The 10,218-nt window shown below is 39.9% G+C and overlaps 1 protein-coding gene across 1 annotated transcript; it reads right to left on the bottom strand.

Moving 5' to 3' along the window:
• Positions 1-4,105: 4,105 nt before the first annotated feature.
• Positions 4,106-6,500, bottom strand: LOC146625560 (E3 SUMO-protein ligase ZBED1-like). Its single transcript, XM_085362289.1, has 3 exons — positions 5,161-6,500; positions 4,732-4,984; positions 4,106-4,553 (listed from the first exon to the last, which is right to left on the bottom strand). The coding sequence occupies exons 1-3, from the start codon at positions 6,276-6,278 to the stop codon at positions 4,137-4,139; spliced, it is 1,788 nt and encodes a 595-aa protein (XP_085218415.1). The 5' UTR covers positions 6,279-6,500; the 3' UTR covers positions 4,106-4,136.
• Positions 6,501-10,218: the final 3,718 nt, after the last annotated feature.

The raw sequence follows: 10,218 nt of genomic DNA, 5'->3' as shown, positions 1-10,218 counted from the left end.
TTACAGTATTGGAAAAAATCCATCTTTGCTGTCTTGTTTTTTCAGTATGTTTTGGTAGTTTGTCTCCATTTGGCTGTAAATTGTAAATCAATCGCTCAGATCTTTACGTGACTTTTTTATGCGTTCGCGCTGGACAGCTGTGTACAGATGTGCGCCCGTGTAAATGTGCAGGTCATGAGTTTAAGAAGAATGGAAAGTAAATGTTTAACCATGAAGCCGTGGTTATTAGAGTAATCATTTTAAAGCACGTTTGTAGGCCATTTATACTCTTATTTTTAGTAATGCCATGTTCAACTCATTTAAAAGTGCCTTTGGATGTTTATCACACTAATTAGTGTGAATACTATAGAACTTATGAAAACTGTGATGTAACCCACTGGTTTATGACCTCTAGTTTTTACTGACTGTTATGATATCTGGACATTTTCTACTTAAAGGGGAAAGGGGAGAAAATATAGAGCCAATACTCAATAAGACTAAACAGTACCCATCTTAATTATATTAAATATATATTTCGTTTTCGAGCCTTTATTCACTAGGACAGTGTACAGAAGACAGTAAAGCTTGGAGGAAGACCAGGGTAAATGGCCTGTGGACTGATTTGTACCCAGACCTCTGTATTAGCCTTATGGCTAATGAGCAGAAATTCTCATCATGTGTAATTTTTAAGTGCTAATACAATTTAAACAAAAGAATTATATAAAATTGTGCCGTTTTCATAAAACTCTGCTAGGTGGTTGAAACATTTGCAATAAAACCTTTCTTTAAAGTCAGTGTAAAGCAGAAACCCTGCTGAGCAACATATTATTAACACTCTACCAAATAGGGTGAATTATTATTTTTTTCTTTTAAACCAACTTGAGATGAACATAATTAGATATTACAAGAGAAACTAAAAAATTTTTAAGACTTTGCATGTAATTCTTTAAAAGATTTTTTAAAAAACTACCCAACATAGTGGCTGTAAGGTTTGCTAATTATAATGTTACACACCAAAACACACACAAAAAGGTGGGTGCTAATTTTAACTTAAAATCACAGTTTACATATAATAATCGCTTGCCAAAGCTAAACTGATGCACACAACAAAGAGCTGCTGTAGACTTAGCTACCAATGATACATGCTATTAGCAGACAACAGTGGGTTGTCCTAGCTTACTCCAAGTCCTTATGAGACTTCCTGGTGCTGCACAGATGGTCAGTATGGCTCTTCTTGTATATTCAGCTCATCATTCAAAGAAGACAAGATGTATTTGCATGATGAAGACAGAGCTAGCTAGCAAACTTGTGACTGTAACATCAGTAAGTGTAGCGAGAGGAAAACCACTGATGCTAACCTGTTCTGGTGTTTAGGCAACTGAGTACTCACTCTAACTTTATTTTTCAAACATGCATATGTTAAAAAATGATCTGATCTCTAAAACAAAATCTAATGTTTTAAATCTTACATTTATGTTGCATGTTTGTTTGCTGAAACTAGCATGTTTCTTTTATATAACCACAACTGCGCTTTTAGCTATGAAATCTATAAATGTCGTCTCTGTCCATTTGCATTATAAAAACAAGATTTAAAAAAAACAAAAAAACTGTTAAAGACATACCAACATACTGTAGTTTATTTTGATGAGTCAAACTCATCATTCAAATACAAACAAAAAGGTTAGCTGAGACCTTAAAAAGCACCTTATTGATTTTGATTAATTTGTAATTGAATCAGAATCATATGAGAAGGCGTTTTAAAATTCTTTCTTTGAGTGGAAATGGAAGGAAGAAGCTGCCTGGAAAACCTAAAGTGAACCCTTTTTTCTGTTTGAGTCGGCTCCGTGCTTTAAAGATCTTTGCTTGCAGACTGCCTGAAAGCCTAGCCCTGGAGTAGCATGTTTTTTGTGCTATGGAAGCAGCCTCGCAGTGTCAAGGTGGGTCATCACAATAAACATCTTTTCTCCTTTTTTCTCAGAGAGACTTCTTTACTCACCCTCTTTAAAGAACCTTCCAAAAGATGTGCAGACAGACACTTCAGTGGACCAGCTAAGCTGTTGCTAGCAGACACGGTCTGTTATGAACCAAGACCATTTCAGTCAACAGGATCGATCTAACTCAGGAAAAAAAAAATGGGAAAAAAACCCATTGCCCTGTTTTTTTCTCTTTTTTCTCTCTTCTTCGTCTTCTCTGGATTGCTTCCAGCAGAGTCTAATCACCTTGCTGCTCTGGTATAGATCCGAGTTCACCTTCCATTACAGCGTTATAGGGCCTGAATCGTAATTGAAAAATTGATTACAGAATAATCACATGACACTTGTTTAATCAGCTCACTCTGAGCCAAGCAAATAAACTTGAACGCACATGCACACACTTTCTGGTGTGTGGGTAATGAAAGCTGCAAGGTGAAAAAGCACTTTATCAAATGAATGGCTGAAACAGTGCCGACCATAGTTATTATCAGTCCAGGCTGGAGGCTGAGACTCCTGTGAAGACAGGGATGCAGCAGAGCGTAATCTCTAACTGGATTTAATTGCTAGGTACAGAATGGCTATAGGGAGGGTGGGGGGATTGGAGGGGGGAGGGGGGGGGGGTTGCCATATTTATGAAAGTAAACACGATACCTGGCTTCCATGCTGCCTCCTCACATGTGGTTTCCCAATCTCAGGTCATCTTCCCTGCATCTGCGCCTCATGAAGGCAACTGCTGGGGAATAAAGTATTAATTATGGCTGTGTGGTTGAGTGGTGTCTGGGGGTACCACATTTTAAGTTTTGCCCTTCATAGTTCGTCTGTGTTTGAGCTCAGATGCGGGACTGGGCATGCTTATGGTCTGCACTGATGTATTCAGGGTCTAAAGTGAATCCTGAAGAAAGCCATACATTTGCATTCATGTATTCAAAATAAAACAATGACCCTCTGTGGCTCCAAAAAGGGGATAACACAAGCTATTTGACATCCACACTGTGATCAATTTACTCCACCACACAAACATGTTTATTGCTGACCGCCCCGCCTCTTTCTCTCTGATCTTTTTTGGTTTGGGTGACTTGCACTGCACTGCAGACACACGCCATCGCTGAATCCTATATTAGCGGTGTTATCTACATTGTGATAATACGGTCACTCGATATTTTGTGGTTGTCCACATTGCATCAGTCATGGCAGCTGCAGAACTCTGGGAAAAACCATTATGCAGTATGGTTTCATACATTTCCATTACAGTAATTTTCAGGTCTCACTTTTGTTTCAAATTTCCGGATAGAGCTTTATCATCTGGAGAGGTAACTGTGCATTGGATCACCTTGATTTTAGTTTAAATTCTCATTTGCTTTTGATGTTTTCTTCCATGAAGGTGAGGCAGGTTAATGCACAGGTATCAGTAAGAATTACAGACAGGTACCTACAAACTCTCAGCCACACTTTCTTGTGGCCTACTAAGTAGAGCTGGCTGTTGTCGAAGATGAAGGGCTACTGTGAAGTTTTACATAAATAATTATGTATGATTTCTTTTCTTTTTTAAAATGTTCTCTGCTTCTACCTTTGAACACAGGATGTGTTTCCAATGCAAGTAATTAAATCAGGGCACAGCCATTTTCATCCGCAGTCTGTCAAATGACTCAATAGAAACCTACCGACCCGCAAAAATGAAAAATCAATACAATGTAATTAGTGCTGTCAAGAGATAAAAAAAAAATAGAGATTAATTAATTATGATTTTTAATTAATTGATCTAATTAATCTCTTTTTTAATCTCACCTAAAAATAGCTGAGGAAAGCCCTCAACTTATTGTGGCAGACCAAAAGACTGATATAACAAAGAAAGTGACTTTATAAAGTCATTTATTGTTTAACAAACGTTAAACAGATGCAACCATTTACATACTGTTGTATTCTTTTGTAAAATAAGTGGAAAAATAAATACAAATAAAATCAAATAAATTAAGTGCTGCAAGTTAGCACATCAGAGTTGCTCTTTTCTGAGCAATACAGCACTGAAATTCCTCTGCTTCAGATAATGAAAAATAAAACTGACATTGCAGTGCTGCAAGTTAGCACATCAAAGTATTCTTCCATCACAAAAAAAAGTGCTGAACATCAAGCAATCTATTCTAGTAGGCTACAAATGACACAGCAGCTATGCTGACCACATGTGTCTCATTTCTTCTTCCTCAGCCAGTCGCTAAGACACACCAGCCTGGTAACATTTTCTGGAAGCAAGGCTGCCCTTTTCTTTTGCACTATGTGGCCTGCAAGGCTAAAGAGTCTCTCACAGGGTACAGAGGTAGCTGGGGAGGCCAGGTACTTTTGTGCTAGGACTGACAGCTTTTCATAGACTCCTGAGTGAGCATACCACCACTGCAGGGGACAGTCATCAATACTGATGCTGGGTTCTGCTCTGTAGCGCTGCAGCTCTCCAGACTCAATTCCATCTTCTGAGTCAGAGTCAGACCCCAGAAGGAGTTCGCTCCTCCTCTTCTTCTGAGCTGGTCCATCATCCTCTGTGGAGGGCTGGAGACTATCTGCTCTTCTGGGCTCTGCTGCCTGGAGCATATTCTCCAGAATGGTCCACACCTGAATGAATGAATGAATGAATGAATGAATGAATGAATGAATGATTGTGATTAAAACTAAGTGCTTTTTTTTAAATTTTATTTAATCTTGTAAAGAACTTTGTGTTCCATATAATAAATAAAAGTTTGATTTGATAATGAATTGGACTCATTAGTCCAGCTTAACCTTATTGTCCTACCTGTTCCCTCTTTTCTCTTGGAAGACATTTCAAATCCTTAAACCGTGGATCCAATGCTGTGGCCACCTCGAACCATATCTCGTTGCCATTAGCTCGTCGTGCTGCCAGATCCTTCTGGAAGGCATTCTTGAACTTCACCACGTAGGCAGGATCATCATCAGTAATGTCCATGACACGGTACAGATGGCGAAAAGCAGGCAGCACTACAGAGCAAGAGACGTAGGCCTCACCACCCAGCAGCTCTGTCACATACCTGCAGAGGTGGAGAGGTTTGCTAAATAAACCTAGCTGGATTCATTTAAATCAAAGTGTAACTGATTTCCAATTTAATTGTCCTTAAAAGTTCCTTGTTATGTTCATTAATTTTGATTTTACACATGTAACAGTAGTTTATATAATTAAAATGGGAAGGTGTTTATTTGAACTTACTTGCATGGTTCAAGCAGGAGCTCCAGCCTCTGCAGTTTCGCCCACTCAGCTTCGGTTGGCAAGACCAACCTGTGGTTCTGTTGGTCCAACGTAGCCTGGACAGCCTCTCGGTTACATAGGAGGCGTGAGACCATTGCGAGAGTTGAGTTCCACCTGGTGGGTACATCCTGTATAAGTTGATCGCTCTTCTTTCCGAGTGCTACTTGTTGTTGGTTAAGTTCTGTGGTACTCGCAGGGCTTTGTTTAAAATGACCAACAATCTTGCGGCACTTTGCCAGTACACCGACAAAACCACTGCTATCGAGACATACCGTGATGGTCCTCTGGAGAATGTGAGCATTGCAGGCGATGTGCTCATATGGAAGTGCTCTCATAGCAGCCAGCATGTTTGCTGCGCTGTCTGTGCCAATGGTGGATATCTTGTTTTCAATACCCCAGTCATTTGCTACCTTGAGGAACTGTTCGGCGCATTTATCAGCAAAGTGCCTGGTTTCTGTTCTCATGACGGTCAGTGCAAATGAGTTGAGGTTCCACTCACTATCAATAAAGTGTCCAGTCACCCCAAAATAGCTGTGGTTGCCAGCTGAGGTCCAGTGATCTCCGGTTATAGCAACACAGTTGGGAGAATCCTCCGCCAAAATCTCAAGTTTGTTTTTCTTTTCGCCGTCGTACATTTTGCTGATTTTGGTCGTTACTGTAGTCCTGCACGGCGGCTTGTATGACGGGTCATTGGACGCAATTTGCAACACCTCTGTCAATCCTTCGTCCTCTACTATATTTATCGGCCTACAGTTCATCGCTATCCACTTGGCAATAACATTAGTCAGCCTGTCGGTCGCAGACTTGCTCATACGAGGGGTATTCTCTAGTTTTGTTTGGCGAAAAGCTTTGCTCTGGCTTGCTATATTGCTAACGTCTTCACTGCTAGCTGTTGCTGCACTCGCGGCTGGGTGCTTTGCGTTGAGGTGATAGGCCAAACTTGAGCTGCTTCGGTGGTAAGCAAACTCCTTCTTACACTCTAGGCAGACCACTTTACCTTTGTCAATGGTGCCGTCGGGGCGTTTATGAAATACAAATTTCCCGTTCATTGGGCCAACAACTCTCAGATGCGCCTCCATATCCACACTGTAAGCTAATCACCACTTCTCACCTTGACCTCACGACGTGACTCCACCCCCAACAAGTCAAGCACAAGGAGCCCAGCACATAAAAACGGATTTTATAACATAGCAACTCTCATACAAAATCAATGACGTCAAGAGATTAAAAATTAGATTAACGAGATTAAAAAACATAACGCGCTAAATAGCATTGTAATTAATTAATCGCAATTAACGCGATAATTTGACACCCCTAAATGTAATATTATACTCCTGGCTGCACTATTGTAAATTACTTAAATTGTGTAATGAGGTAATCAAAGCAAACTTAATCCGAGCCAACTTCTAAAACAGTTTCTGCTCATCTGGTAATTTAGAAGTGCCTTGGTTGAACCCATTGCTCTGCATTTCCAAAGTGGATAGCATACAGAAGATTATAAACTGCAGAAGGAAGAAATGACAAAGCAGTTTTTGCAGGATACTGAGCCTCTCAGTGAGACTGGGCATTTGTTCTTTTTTTAAAAAAATACAGTTTTCGTCTGACGTATAGACATATTTCTTGCCCGCTGCTTTTTTCATTTCATGCAAGATGACTAACAGAAGAGTGGAGTTATGTTATTGTCCATAGGACGTTTCTGTCTGGTTGCATTCGATGTCTTTCACGGCAAACACTAGAAGCACTTTATGAATACAGTCCACATGCATCTCTTCCTACAAACCCCTAAAGGGCAAGTTGTTTGATAGTTTCAATTCAGAGTTAAATGAGACTAAACTGTGGCATCCAAACTGTTTTTTTCTTCTTTTACGAGTTATACGGTGTGGTGGTTTGCATCACCGCCTCTCAGCAGGCAGGTTCCTGGGTTTGAATCCACTGTGTGGAGTTTGCAAGTTCTGCCAGTGTCTGTGTGGATTCTCTCTGAGTACTCAAACTTCCTCTCACAGTCCAAGTATATTCGATTACGTGGTGATTCTAGACTTGGTGTGGATGTGAGTGCAAATGGTTGTCTGTCTCTGTGAGTTAGCCCTGCGATAGACTGGTTTACTTTCCAGCGTGTACCCTGCCTCTAACCGCTGGGATAGTCTTCAGCCCAACTGTGAGCCTGAACTGGGTAAGCATGGATGAATACTGTTATAGTCACATTGTATATAAGTAAGTTAAATCCTAGCATTTACTAATATAGTTGGACAAGATCACAACAATCAAAATCAATTATTCAGTCAAAGCAACCACCATGTATACACCAAAAAATTACAACAGTCATAAAAAGCATTAGAAAAATAGCGAGCAGAGTTCTAAGATCTGTCAGTGGAATAAATAATATTTCCCACAAGCTCCGTGCCTCCACAGAAGACAGAAAACATATAAAAGCAATATACAAAGCAAACATCGCAGGTAAAAAAAGAACACTTTTACATGTTAGAGGTGATGAATATTATCAAGATCAAAATCAAGTTAAACTTACATAAATATGAGCACCACACTCTGCTACACAAGAAGTTGACTATTTACATTTAAGTGACATAAGACATTAAGCAAATGATTTTTGGCCCTCTAAAACCATCTGTAGGGCCACCGAAGGATCCTGAACCTCATGTTGGCATCCGCTGCTCTCTGTGCAAGCAGCAGACTGGCTGACTCAGTGGCTGCCCTCACTGTTTCATCTACAGTGATGCCTCCAGAGCCAGTGCAGCCTGAGCACCTCTCTATTTCTGCCAGCCAGCAGCATCAGTGATGTAATGCTCATCCAGAGACACAGATATGTGATATTACATCATCGGTACTAAACCTGGGTAGAGAGTACACACACACACACACACACACACACACACACACACACACACACACACACACACACACACACGTGTATGCTGTATGCAACTGCACACCCACACACACATTTAGGATAATTAAGCTTTTGCTGCTCAGCCTCCATTGTTGACATTCAGCAGCCTTTCAGAAGTTTTGAATGTGGTGCTAATTTGGCAATGACGGTGCCTTTTATCATTTAGCAGATGCTTTTCAATCATGTGTAATGCTGTGAGGGAAAATGAGTGTCTCAGGATAGTCTAGAGGAGTTCGGTAAGTTGGTGGATTTTGGGGGGAAATGAGGAAGCTTTCAATGTGTCTACACTCAGGGCGGGAATGACAAGACCAGGGTGCAGGAAGAAGCAATTACATCCCCTGAAGAGTTGTTTGACAGTTTTATAGTGCAACATCTATTTTCTCTATCCTCCATATCGACATCTGTCTGAGAAGTAGAGTGCTATTAGTTTCTCGAAAACACATCTCAATAATTAATGTTATGCTTCAGAAAATCACTGAATAAGCTGGATGGAGATGTTGGGCCATTGTTTTCACACTGGTCTAAAGAACGTATCAACCTCAAGGATCATTAAAGGCCAAAACATATTAAATGTTCTTAACGTGAGCTCGGAGAATTACTTATGGGATTGTTGCAAAGCAAAAGCACCACTGTATAGCAAACATGCAAACTCCACGCAGATGGTGGAGTCGAACTCAGGACCTCTTTGCTGTGAGGCAACAGTGCTAACCGCCAAAGCTGACAGACTTGCACTTATTGATCTGTGGGCATCTGAGTGCCATTTAACAGCCTCACAGGGATCAGCTGCACTTTGATCAAGGATTTTTGGAGAAACACAAAATCTATCTCTCTCCTCCTCCTTTAACCACATTTTTAAAAGTAGAAACAAACACAAATAACGACCGCAGCTCTGGAGAGCGCCCTGTTAGGGCACTCAAGGTTTTTAAACCAGGTGGATATGAGTTATGGTTTGGATTTTATAAACCAATGTCTACGAGTCATTTTGCTAGTTGGTAACTTGCTGCCACATCACAGGTGAAAGCAACTGACAATCTGATTGGCTGATTTGAGTGGTTCGCTCTCTGTCAGGAGATATTTGATGCTATAGCTGCTTGTTTTTTTACCCTAAACTTTTTAGCAGCAGGCTGCAGACCAAGAAATAACAACAATCCCACCACAATTGCCCCAGAAACTGCATAGTTTAGTTTTAAATTATTTTACAATTATTTTAGTTGTCAGTTGTCATTTTAATAATTTAATAATAAGAATTTTTTCCGTTACTTACAGATAAGGCATTATATCTTGCATGGTACTAACTTTAGAAAGAGTCATGAAGTTTCTCCTGTTGAAAAATTATTATTTCTAACAGATAAAGAGGTACCTGTGAAGATATTTTATAAGGCTTTATATTCTGTACCTTCAGTGATGTCACAGAGGCTTAAAGGCACATGGGAAAAGGAGTTAGGTATAGCAATTGATGATGAAGAGTGGAAAGATCTCTGGAGTTATGCCAAATCAATCTCAGTTTGTAATCTTACCAAAGCAATGCAGTTAAAAATCATACACAGAATGCATATATCTATATTTCGCAGACATCAGTATAATCCTACCCTTTCACCCATGTGCCTCAAATGTAAGATAGAAATTGGTACCCTAACTCACAGCTTCATGTTTGAAATTGCAAGAATATTGGTCCAATGTGTTATCTGAAATGGAGAAGATTTTCGGTTGTGAATTGGAGATGGACCCTCTGTCTCTCATACTGGGCCTCCCCAGCCGAAAAAGCACCAACTATTAAAGGTTGGCACAGAGTAGCGTTGGATCTAGTGCCATTGGAATATCTTACATGTGTACTGCACTCAAAAACAGACCAATTCTTTAAGGTGTGGGAACCATACTTGAATTATGTGGAACCTGACGTCTCTAATATTATGTTACAAGGATTCTCTTGAGTGTTCAAACTGCAACGTAGTACTGGGACCACAGGTATTGTACTGTATTGTATTCTCTCTTTATTTATTTATTTTTTTAGATGGACCTGAGCTGGTGTTTTGTGCTTAGTTATCAGTCTGTTTGTTTGTTTGTTTGTTTGTTTTTTGTTTGTTTTTGTTTTTTATTTATTTATTTTTGTTTCT

Source organism: Diplotaxodon limnothrissa, linkage group LG9 (assembly GCF_057381915.1).
Source record: "Diplotaxodon limnothrissa isolate DT_005_m linkage group LG9, D_limnothrissa_male_GT1.1, whole genome shotgun sequence".
Taxonomy (NCBI): Eukaryota; Metazoa; Chordata; class Actinopteri; order Cichliformes; family Cichlidae; genus Diplotaxodon; species Diplotaxodon limnothrissa.
Note: the sequence above shows the minus strand (reverse complement) of the source record. Positions and strands in the feature narration are given on the sequence as shown.